Source organism: Meles meles, chromosome 17, assembly GCF_922984935.1.
Source record: "Meles meles chromosome 17, mMelMel3.1 paternal haplotype, whole genome shotgun sequence".
Taxonomy (NCBI): Eukaryota; Metazoa; Chordata; class Mammalia; order Carnivora; family Mustelidae; genus Meles; species Meles meles.
Window position 1 is genome coordinate 12,837,884 of NC_060082.1, and position 13,062 is coordinate 12,850,945.

The 13,062-nt window shown below is 40.4% G+C and overlaps 1 protein-coding gene across 1 annotated transcript in view; it reads right to left on the minus strand.

The window, feature by feature from the left end:
- Nucleotides 1-12,496: 12,496 nt before the first annotated feature.
- LYPLAL1 (lysophospholipase like 1) overlaps nucleotides 12,497-13,062 on the minus strand; it is a 41,967-nt gene continuing 41,401 nt past the window's right edge. Inside the window, exon 5 of the mRNA XM_045982021.1 lies at nucleotides 12,497-13,037. Within this exon, the coding sequence (XP_045837977.1) occupies nucleotides 12,798-13,037 (240 nt within the window). The 3' untranslated portion in view covers nucleotides 12,497-12,797. The remainder of the gene's footprint in view (nucleotides 13,038-13,062) is intronic.

Below are 13,062 nucleotides of genomic sequence, written 5' to 3' on the forward strand. Positions count from 1 at the left end.
TATATTAACTTTATAAAATAATGCTGACATTGTTCTTCAAAAAATTAATTAAAAAAAGAATTAGATAATGCCACAGTCATCACAAAATACTCATTAATTGCAAAAAGGAAAAGGATAACTTTATAATGAATAATCCTTTATAGTGAAGTCACCATACTGATAAAATGGTCAAAGTGAATATTTTTAGTAATGAGATAAATTGAAACCATGACTCACTTGATAGGATACAATAAAAAGTATATATAATCACTTCTATATTTCTGCATGAGAGGAATTTAATATAATCAAAAGGAAATATCAGAAAAATCCAGTTTACAAAAGTAACTGGCCTTTGAGTGTTAAGGTAATACAACTCAAAGAAAGACTGAAGAATTGTTCAGACCAAAGGCAACTAAAGAAACAACAACTTAATTCAGTGTACAATCTGGCATGGGCTCTTTGCTGTAAAGGATATAATCAAACATTTGGTGAAAGTAGAATGGGGATCTAATCTAATAGGATTAGATAGCAGTAATGCATTATTTTGAATTTATTATTATAGTTGTACCATAGAACTTTAGAATGTTCTTGTACCCCAAAGTATTATAGGATGATGAGGCATTTTGTTAGCATTTTTTTTTTTTTTTTGCAAATTGTTCAGAAAAGAAAGTTCTTTATGCTATGCTTACAACTTTAATATATATTTGGAACTTTAAAAATATATATACCAGTATATCCTACCTTTCTAGTCATTATAATTCACCAGTAAGTCCTAAGTTAGTTTTACAAGTTAACTACTTCATTGTACATAATATTTCAACTCAATGAAACTATTTTTTCTATATGATTTTAAACTTTCTCCTAGTTAATTCACATCCCTTGTTACATTTATTCTTAAATTCTCTTTACTCTTAAATTCTCAAAAGTAGCTTGGAAATTACCTCCCCTATTGTTTGGGTAGAGAAAATGAGGCAAATAGCTCAGTAATCATCATTCACTAACAGACAATTAATTGCTGAATATTTATGTCACGGAAGACACCACATAAAGTGCCATCACATATATTTCAGAGCTGTCAACAATAAAGCTGGACCGGAATTTCAGGTCATCTGATATCTACCCTGTCTTTTCTAATGACCTGTTATCCCAGTGGGATTCCACATTGGCCACCAACTTCATTCAGCTGATAGTGGCTCTTGGAGTCCTGCGTTGAGAAGGAAGACTAGCCGACTTCTCAGAGAAGGATGCCTTGCTTGATACATGTGCCGGAGGCTGGGTGGGAAGCAGAACGCATACTGGTGGATTTTGTTGTTGTTTGTTTGCTGCTTTTCCCCACATTTTGCTGCAAAATGTTGTCTCCCTAAGCATTAAATGTAACCTCAGGGGAAGCAAACATAGAAGACAGGGCCACATTCCTCAAGTCTTATAAAATAAATCCCAAAGAACACCAAAGAAATCTTAGCTAAGAAGTCAGCAGGAGGGGCGCCTGGGTGGCTCAGTGGATTAAGCCGCTGCCTTCAGCTCGGGTCATGATCTCAGGGTCCTGGGATTGAGCCCCGCATCGAGCTCTCTGCTCCGCAGGGAGCCTGCTTCCTCCTCTCTCTCTGCCTGCCTCTCTGCCTACTTGTGATCTCTCTCTCTCTGTCAAATAAATAAAATAATAAAATCTTTAAAAAAAAAAAGTCAGCAGGAAATGATAATTATGTTGTCTAATTTATTACATGTCTATTGTGTACCAATGACAGTACTAGGTATTGAAGAGGAAAACAAATAGATAGCCCTTGCCTTTGAGATCAAAATTTGGAATGGGTAGAGGGCCAACATGTAAAGGATCCATACAGAAACATGGGAACAGAGAAACTTCTTCTGCTGAAGATAATTAGATGAGGCACTGATTGCCCAAAACCTGTGTCTTAAACATTAGGAGCTTGTCAGTTGAGGGAGGAGAGAGCTTTCCACATGGTGGGAATAACATACTGAAGGCAAGGTCTTGACAAAGGGCATGTCAAGGGCATCTGGGTGTAGCAGAAGCGTTGGGAGTTTGTGTGTGTGCGCGCGTGTGTGTGTGTGTTTGTGTGTGTGTCTATTTATGTGCACTGTGGCATGAGAGAAAAGACGGGCAAAAGATGAAGCTGAAATAGGAGGTAGGGACCAGACTATGAAGGGGTTAACTGCATAGTTAGAAAATTATAATAATTTAATTCTGAAGACACTGGGAAGCCAGCAGGATGTTGTGAGGCAGTGGTGCAGACCGATAACTCTGATGCCAGGCTGGAGAAAAACAGAAGAAACCAGAGGCAAGAAGACCCATCTGAAGGCATGGCAGGAGAGAACTAAGACAGAGACTTTGGGGATGGTTTAAGGCCAAAGTGGAAAGATGCTTCTTAGATAGAACATGAAAGCATTTGCGAATCCACACGATGGAAAGTTGAGAGGTGGGGACCAGTGAAGTACAACTGAAGGCATTATTACGTAGAGGAAAGTCCTTTCAAAGCAATCACAACAGGAGAGGCGGTTCAGGAATGGGTAACAAAGCAATACTTCTCAAGGGCTGTGTTGGCTGTGTTTAATGTGTTCTTCACATTAAATTTCATAGCAACCCCATTTTATAGCTGGGAGAACAGAAATTGGAGAGATTAGGTTTCTTTTTTAACCCCAAACACACATTTGATCAATGTGAACATTTTGCATTTTGTTGAATACATTCAAGGTATAGTCCTATGAAGATATCAAGTAAGATAAGGACTGAACCAGGCTATAGGATTCAGAAATTAGAACCCTGAAAAAAACAGTTAATAATCTGAAAAAAACTCTTAAATCTATACCATGACTTAAAAATTAGGTTGGATTTGCTGTTACATTGGGACAGAGGGAAAGACCATTGCATTCTTCTAGCAAAACAGGAAAAATGGAACCCAAAGCAGCAGGCATATGAAATATCTATGAAGGAAAGGAAATGGCTCTGAATCTAAGACATTTGAAGTTTATGTGTATTTGTAGCTATACTATACTTTCTGAACACCAAGGCTGCAGCGTCGTGGCACAGTGAAAAGAGCATCAGAAAGAGGAATCATATGAGCCATCTCAGTTTCTGTAAGTGTAAAATGATCATCTCTGAATTCCCTCCAGCAGTAAGGACTGTTTGAGTCTCTGGGAGCACTAAGACAAGGTTCAGCAGTGCCCTGAGGCACACTTCGCATTTCACAGGATAATTAAGAAACCTTAAAAAACCAAAACAAAAACGCATTTCAGCTGCTATTTGAAATCGATATATTTTTCATTTGCCATTTTAAAACCCTGCTTTTAGACTTAACTAGAGATTTATTGCTGTTGAAGTGAAATTTTTATTTTTTTTATTTTTATTTATTTATTTATTTATTTTAAATATTTTATTTATTTGACAGAGAGAAATCACAACTAGGCAGAGAGGCAGGCAGAGAGAGAGGAGGAAGCAGGATCCCTGCGGAGCAGAGAGCCAGACATAGGGCTCGATCCCAGGACCCTGGGATCATGACCTGAGCCCAAGGCAGAGGCTTTAACCCACTGAGCCACCCAGGCGCCCCGAAGTGAAATTTTTAAAGGGAACCATTTATTTGCTTCTGCCAGTCACATGCCGTGAACTTTGGTTTTTACACTTCTCTGTTGTTATGTGATAGAGAAACTGGCTTCATACTTAAGGCCCAGGGGAAAGATTTCCGTCTCTCATAGACACCCCCACCCAATTTTTCAATTTCAATAATTTCATTGGCAAAAGAAAGCATACCAGAAGTGGCCAAAATTAATATGTCAAGTAACTAATATGTCAAGTGTATTTCTAGCTACAACTGGACAAGCCAACAACTCACTAGAAGAAATGAGGGTGGGAAGAAAGAGGGAAATAGAAAATGAAAATGGATTGATTTTTAACTAAGGTAATACTATGCCCATAAGCGTAGGTAGTGAAACACCAAACCAAACCAAACCAAAACCCCAGTTATTAATTAGTTATAGCAAAAAATGAAGTGACAAGCTATGTTGAAATCACTGTTAAAATGAATTTAAAATAGAGTGTGAAGGCCTTGAAATTTGCTAATCACTTTTTAAGACAGAGAGAAGAAAGAAAGAAAGAAAGAAGGAAAGAAAGGAAGAGGGAAGGAAGGAAAGGAAAAAAATATTCCAGATGCTGTGAACTAAATTATTGGCAAAAACATGTCTCTTATGGGCATTTTTCCCAAAATATTTCTTCAAAACAGGATGTGCACTATTTATCATAGAACCATCAATGCTATTCTCCATATAAAAATCTTACATGGCTTTCACGACCAATCCAAAACAAAGGCCTAGGCCAATCTTTAGAACTATGGCCGATTCACTTGGAACATGGAGGACATTGGGCAGGATGGTCGTTAAGGAGGAAGAGAACAACTGGGCTGTCTTATGGCTCAGCCTCTCCTTCAGTCTCTCATGCCAACCTAGATCCATTTGAAGATGGTGGTAAAAGGTCTCAGAGTTGTTTTTTTTTTTTTTTTTTTTTTTTTTCTGCACTGGGCTCTATCTGCTTTAAGGAAGCTTTGGGCCTCTCAGAAAATTTCCCTGAAATAATTTCCCATGGGAAACCACAGAGAGGGCATTGACTGGTATTAAAGCTCTTATTGTCCTGGATTTAGCTTACCATGCTGATAAGGTTGATTCCATAAAGAGTGAGAACCTGAATATGAAATAATTTTTTGCAAGCAACTGCCATGCCTCTCAAAACGGAGACGTGATTTGCTCTTCCTCTCTGCACCCCTGGGATCCATCCTGTCTCCTTTCACTGACCTCAGCTGGTTTAAGGAGAAAGGAGGCTAGGGTGACATCTCCCTGTTCCCAAAAGGGATGAAAGGCTACATTCTATTGAGTATGTTGGGAATGTTGGGAAGGAAAGAGATTCACACTGTTGTCGCTCTGGATTACCCTCTGAATTACCATTTTACTGGGTCCCATGTGCTGATGAGATGACAAATTCAGCCTATGGGATTGGGGCAAGCTCACAGGGGGCAGGGAAGTTAGCATGAACTTGAGGGTGGAGACTCCATGTTAATATGCATTGCTGTTCCGGGTTCCAGTGCTGAACATAGAATTGGTATTGGTGTTTTACATGCTTATATGCAATACTCCTGAGTACCAAAGGGGCTTCTCCAGATTGGGAAGAGCCAGGTATAGAGAATACTAATACTTCTGGGGCCCTCCATCTTCAGTGATCCCTTTGAGCTACAAGTATCCATGACTGACTATGTTGCCAACTGGAGCTTCTGGCAAAGGGGGGTAACCTCCACTCAGTGATGCCCCTTGGGGTTTGGACTCATCGCCTCCTCATAGCTACCAGTTTTGCCTCTTTTGAGAAGCAGGTCTCAGTTTGAGAAGGGGCTCTTGTTGAAGCTGAGTGCCTGACCCCTGAAAGAACTGTGACCATAACCTGACATTTCTATTTTGGGGTGGACTGACTCCACCTCAATGAATAACAGAGTCAAAAGGATCCAGTAATGGATTCAAGAACGCAGCCAGCCTGGCCTCCGAGGCACCTTGGCTCCACATGAGCAAATGGCAGTTGTTCCACTCCACCACCTGAAGCAAAATCACTGGCTCAGTGAGGCTCTGGGTTCCCAGCATCTCCCTAAAGTGCTGGGGCTTGCTTCACTGATGGTTTGGCTAAGCTGAAATCGGAGGGTGTCCACTGGGCAGCTCCAACTGTTCAGACCTGAAAATGGCCAAAATCATTCCATTCAGTGGGCAGAACTCAAGCCTGTTCTTATAGCTCTGACAAATCCTACCCTTGATAAACCTCATTATATTTTACTGACTCTGGGGTTGTTGCCGTGGCCTATTTGGACTATCACTTGGAAAAGTATAGACTGGAAGATTAATGACACCCTCTTTGGCACTCTCACTGAGGAAACACATAGTGACTGCTGACTGAACGCTCTGGGTCACTCGTGTAGATGGACCTGTTAACACCGACCAGAGTCGAACTGCTGGTTGAGTCTGCCCTACCCAGACTGCCACTGTTGCTTACCCGAACCATCGTCATACCAGACATGGTAACCCATCAACCATTCTACTGCGTACAGAGTAAAAGGTCCTGTTTGAAAAGCAGAGGCTACCATTGCGTGCCCAATTCTGATTCCTAACAAAATTTGATCCGGTTGCCTCTCAGGGCGGGTAAACCACACAGCATGGAGCATTGCCTGAACTTGCTCCCAAAACATGAATTACAACTGATCTTTGACCTCTTCTTGGGATAAGTGGTACCTTACTGCTATCAGCCCTTTTTCAGGTTATGTGTTCCTGTTCCAGTCTGATAAGCCTATACGGACTGTACTATCGTGGCTTGTGAAAGTAATCTGAGTGATATTTTTGGTTTATATTTCTGGACCACTTCCAACCTGACAATGGTGTGCCTTTTATCACAAAACAATTCAACAATGGGCTGAAAGGTAAGTATTTGATGGACTTTTCACATTCCCTGCAATCACCGGGATCTGGTCTTCCTGAGCACTGGGGCATTCTCAAGAACTGACTCAAAAACGTCGGCTCTACTTCTGTCACTTCCTTCCAGTCCACACACCCTAGTAAGGCAGTTTGGTCGATGAATGCAGCAATCCTCAAAAAGGGATAATCTATTCTCCGCTGTTTTCTGAATTAGAGTCAAAATGAAAGTGTTGGGAGATGATATAGAACAGTTTTGAAAATTCAGGATCCCTCCTGATCATTCCCGAGTATGATTCATTCTTCTTCTTGTCCCTAAAGACAACCTGAGGTTGATTTGTTTGGTCCACTCTCTGGGAGGCTGCTTAACCAAAAGGAGGCAAGGGACTCAAATTGATGTTGGCTCACAGATAGGAATTTACTTGTTGCATTGATATGGTCTTAGATCAAAAAAGATAATCACTAACTCTGTGAGTACAAGTGCTTGCCAAGCCTCGCTACAGTGGTCCATGTGGGGCCAGATTGGGGCCCACAATGGGTCTCTGTAAGTTTTATAAAAATGCCCTGTCCCTGTTGTGCGCAGCCCTTCCAGATGAAAGGTCTGGGTATAAGGAGGGAACAACTGGCAAGTAGTGGAATTACAGCTACTGGAATGGGACAAAGTTACATGTAAATGGAGGGAAAACAGCAATTCTGGAAACAGAATACCTGACCCCAGAAGCTTCTGGGGAAGAAAAGATTGAGCACTGTCCTTCAGAAAGGCTGGAGCTTTCCTGAAGATGGAGAACAACCTAGTATGGTTTTCCCAAACTGTTACAAGCACCTTAAAATTGAACTGACTGCTGGGCCTGCCATTTCTCAACAGAGGACTCAAAATTTGATTGCCATTCTTCTTCACATTACTAAGAAGACCGGGAACAGTAAAGTATGACCCCGGTTCTAAATTCTTCTCTTACAAAAATAAGAAAACATCTATCAACACACCTTTCAGATATATTTCCCACACCCATTCCCATAGCTGTCACTTGTTCATTCTACGGTGTGGACAAATGCCACCAAGCTGGTGAGGTGCACAAACAGCACAGAGTGACTGCCCCTGGGCATTCTCTACAAAGGCGAGAACTAGACTCAGTTATTGAACAGAACTTGAAACTGTAAGGCTAGACAGCTGGACAGGAATTCACATTGGAGACACTGTCACCTGTGCCCTTGACTGATGGAGGTCCCATTTTAGGAGGGCTAACAATTGTAAAGTAGGTGTTAACTCTTCTCTCTGGAACACATGGTGACTTTCTTCCATGTAAGACATTTTCAAGTGTTTTCATGAGTAGCTCATATAGATCCCACATGCCTGTAGAGATCGCTCCAAATTGAAGTTACCCCTGTTATTCGTGAAAGCTTTCTAGAGAGGATAACCAGTTTGCTATTTATGTATAGCCTAAGGGCTCTAATCTCTACAATGGGATCCACTCATCCAATTAAAACATTTGGCAAGGGCACCTGGGTGGCTCAGTGGGTTGGGCCGCTGCCTTCGGCTCAGGTCATGATCTTGGGGTCCTGGGATCGAGTCCCGCATCGGGCTCTCTGCTCAGTGGAGAGCCTGCTTCCCTTCCTCTCTCTCTGCCTGCCTCTCTTGTGATTTCTCTCTGTTAAATAAATAAATAAAATCTTTAAAAAAATAAAATAAAACATTTGGCAAGAAATTTGTGCCTGTCTTTAGCTAAAATGCTCAAAGATTACTCCTCTTGTTTCTGGAAACATTCAGCGCCAATTTAAATCATGGCTAGGGGGTTGTGGAGGACACACTGTCCTAGATGATCTCCTTGTAGACCAAGATGGAGTCTGTGTAATTGCTCATATATCCTGCGATGCCTGGATTAATGCTAATGACAAGTGGGAAGGGGAATATAGAAACTTAAGAAGAAGGACAATTGGCCTCCCAAGGAAAACTCTAAATGATCATGAGATTTGTTCAGTTGGATGGGACCAGAACCTGGTGGACACAGCTGAGGTAAGTGCTACAGGGGGGCCTCATTCAAGTTTGTAGAGTCCTGTTCATAGCAGTCTTAATTCAGTGTTGTACGGAACAAATTTGGTTACAGCCAAATGGCAGAATTTAACAGATATGACAAGAGATAGCTCATGCATGTTACCCTCAGTGTAGGAATATGTTACGCTTACTTCAGAAGAGTTTATACATGTACACCCACAGAAACCTATTTTTAAGGAGCAAACTGGGACGTAAAATTAAAATATGTATGACAGCACATTTCTTCTCTGTAAATACAGTTCTAACTTTTCATGTGTTGAAATTACTCCAAGTCAGTCTTAGGAACTAACTGACTTTATGTACCATATAATCTGAATTTTCTTGAAATATCTGCATGCTTTTGGCATTGAAATGCTTGCATGGCTTTGGTAATTCTGTCCTCATATCAAGAAATCCCTTTTATATGATAAAGACTTTTTGCCTAAATACATTCTGGCTAACCAATATCTAGACATTCTCTTTTACATATCAAAGTACCACACATTATCCATAGCTAAACTGTCATTTTGCTTTATATTTTGCTCAGTTCATTTTGTTATACTTCAATTGAAATACTAAACTTCCTATAAAAAATACATGTAAGCCCCTTACCACTGATGATGATCTTTCTTATTCAGATTTCAGTTGAGAAAAAATACTACCAATAAACATTCAGCTTCACTTAGAGATCATAAAAGTAATAAAGCACACTACAAAAATTCAAACAGAAGAAAGAGTAAAAAGTGCACGTTTCCCTTCACTCGTATCCAGCTTTCTCTCTCCTTCCTTGCAAAATTCCAGTCTCCCCGACATAAAGGTATATAATTTATTGTGATACTGATTTACATTTTCTTCTTCTTGCTATTTTTTTTCTCCCACGTAAGAGAGGACAACAGCTATTTCAATTCCTTTGCCTTCAAAATGTTTCTGCAGATAAAGCATCAGCAAGGTTTGGGATGGGACAGGAAAGGAATGACTGAGTGGTTTCTTTAGGAGGACACCTTAAACCCTGGTGTTTCCAGCCTTAGCCTATTTTTCTCAGGCTCAAAAACCCGGCTTTAAGAGACCACATGCGTATGGACAACAGGGACCTCAAGATTAGTGAGAACTGGAGCCTGGAGGACCTCCCCTGAGCATACTGCTCAGGATAACACAATGGGTATCTTACTGGCCCAATGGGGAGGGGACCAGAATTTGACTGAAGGTTATAGCCACATAAAATTTTAGATACATCCTCCATGCATGAATCTATTTGTGGAGCTGCATTTATAACCATACTAATCAGTACTAGTAATGCCTTGAATTATATATATATATATAAAATTGTACATAATATATAATTATTCTATTATATCATATATATTATTATAATTATATAATTATATATTAATATATAAAATTTTATACATATATATAAAATTTTATTTGACAGAGACACAGCAAGAGGGAGCACACAAGCAGTGGGAGAGGGAGGGGGGCAAAAGCAGGCTTCCCAATCAGCAGGACCCTGAGATCATGACCTGAGCTGAAGGCACACACTTAACCGACTGAGCCACCCGGGCGCCTCTGTTTAACTTATATTAAAGACTTTTACATAGACCATATAGCTTGACCTTCAGGCAATAATCTCACAGAAGAATATATTGTGGCAGAGGCTGAAGTTTATGCCAGAGTACATGATTAATAAGTAACAGCCCAAGTATTTAAAAAACAATCTGGATTTCTTTCCTTACAGTCTATCTGGGATGTATATACTTGACACCCTTCTTTATGCCAGGTGTATGTGGTACTCCCAGGGTAAATGCGGCCATAAGGGGTTTATGTGTGAGTCATACTGTGTATATTCAAGCCGAGGCATTTAGAAGTTCAAGGAGTTGAAGGTCATTAAAAGCTTGGGATAATTAAAACCCTGCGCAGTCTTCTGTAAAGGGATTTTTGGATTTTATTAAATTTTATCAGTCTCTTTCTCTCTCCCACCCTCCCTCTTCACATTTAGAGTTGATAACTTTAAATACAAGAGGAATGAAGGGACTTTCTGCTCATGACCAAGATGGAGATATATACAAGGATTTGTAGATCTTATTTATTCTTCAGATTTATTCTTCAACCTGAAACCGCTCAACAGCTAAGCCACGTGTAGGCTTCCAGATCCCGGACACTGGCAGCACAGAACGGTTCTCACCAAGAACAGATGAGGTGAGGTCTTCAGATGCTCAGCTTACTGTGCGAAGGGAGCTTCCGGGCTGCAGTGTGAGGCAGGAGACCCGGAGGGAGCCAGGAGAGCCGGGAGCTTAGAGTTCACAGAGCAGATCTGCAGAGGTCCAGCCCAACTCCAGCACTAACCATCAGAGAGAGGTGTGGGAGGGGAGGGCGACTCACGGGGAACAGAGGAAACAACCACTGGGGCTCATGGAGGCCTGGGACATGTGTGTTCCACCAGCCACACCGTGAAACCTCACAGTCCCGCAAGTGTCAGCTCGAGTACCCACAATGCACTGCTTGAAGAGCGGGGCAAAGTCGGTCCTGGAGAAACAGGGCTCTGGAACCTCCTAAGAAAGCTAAAAAGGAAGCCTGAAAGGATGAAACTGTTTCTAAGTACTTTCCAGGTAATTTAATTGCACTCAGTGACAAGGCTCCTATTTATAGAAATGCAAATAGCCCACTGCTTAATGAGGCAGAATTTACAATGCTTGGGATCTAATAAAAAATCATGAGGCCTAGGAAGGAGGCAAGAAAATGTCATCCTTAGTGGAAAGAGAGACATTAGAAACAAAATAACAAATGACCGAGATGACAGACTCAATAAAGAACAGAACCGTTGCTATTTATATCCCATATATTCTAGAAGGAGAATAAAGATATTAAATATAAAATGTAACAAAAAAACACAGAACTTCTCTCTCTCTTTTTTTTTTATCTCAGGTGCATAATACCTCAGATAGAAAATAAAGTAGGTAGGATTAATGATAAACATTGCAAAAGATCAGTGAACTTGATACACAGTGATAGAAACTATCCAAAATGAAATGCAGAGTGGAAGACAAAAAAAGATAAAAGGAAAAGGAGGGGAAAAAAGGAATAAGCACCAATAAGCCTGAAGTCCCCTAAAAAAGAGAAGAGGAAGAGGCAAACAAATATTAGAAAATGCAGTGGCCAAAATGTCTCTAAATTTGATGAAAACTATAAATCCACAGATTTCAAAAGCAGAAACTCAACAAACACCTGGCACAAAAAAAAAAAAAAAAAGGAGAAAACACCAAAGTACATCATAATCAAATCGCTTAAAACTAAAGACAGAGAAAATTGTAAATACAGTCATAGAAAAAAAATAAAACCAGAAAAAATGCAAACCAGAAGACGATAATGTAAGATCTTTATAATAATGAAAGGAAAAAATACCCTGTGAACCTAGAATTCTATATATCGTTAAAAAATGAAGGCAAAATAAGACTCTTTCAGACATACAAAAGTTGAAAGAATTTAATAGCTGCGGACCTGCATTATCATAAATGTTAAAGTATTTCAGGCAGAAGGAAAATGATATCATACGGAAATGTGGCACTACATTAAGGAATGAAGAGCACTAGAAAAAGTAGATATAAAAGAATTTAAAAAATTAAACTTTAAAGGACAATTTAGCGTTGCTTCCAGCCATTGATGTAACATAGGAAATGAATATTCTTTCATCTGAAAGAACAACAAAAAGGCAAAATACTGGAAACGAAGTTTTTCGAAGTACTGGACATCGGGCAGTATAGGTCAGTGGTCTCTGATGGAAGGGGCAGGAAACAAGGTGAGCCCTATACCCAGCTTATTGCCTTCAGAGACCTCCCAGGCCACAGAGCGGAGAGAAAACTCTTCATGCAGAGCTCAGAGGACCATATTTATTACTCAAAAGGTCTCCAATCGGAGGGGGAGATGAACCTTGAGAGACTGTGGACTCTGAGGAACTAACTGAGGGTTTTGGAGGGGAGGGCATGGGATGTTGGGTGAGCCTGGTGGTGGGTATTAAGGAGATCATGTATTGCATGGAGCACTGGGTGTGGTGCATAAACAATGAACTCTGGAACACTGAAAGGAAATTAAAAAAAAATTTTTTTTAAAGAGTCTCCAATTATTTACAAATGTATCTGAAAAACAATCCACAGATGTTTGTCTAAATTAATGTTTGCCATTGATAAGATGATGCTACTCTCTGTGGTGCTAAGCATTTCAGTGACTAGTAAATAAATCAGTACACGTGATATTTATTAATGTTTTAATTATCATTTATCAAACTGTAATTTGGCAGTAAAAACCACTTTTCATGGAGACATGACATATAGATGAGCAAATCTACCCTGACTCATTCACATTGCCTTTCCACTTCTTCCGGGAGCTTTGTAAGAACCCATGACTTCAACTTTTCGAGCTCGGCTCTGCTTAGCTCATGGTAAACACCCCTGAAACTGTGAAACTTCGCACTCACTCCTAGGGACCTTAACATCGAGTTTGTCTCCTCACCCCAAGAATGAAGAACTAACTCGTCTGCGGCACCGTGGCACTGAAATAATTCAGGGAGCACACCGTCGCTGTCCCGAAGAGCCTGAGAACAGGACACGGAAACGGAA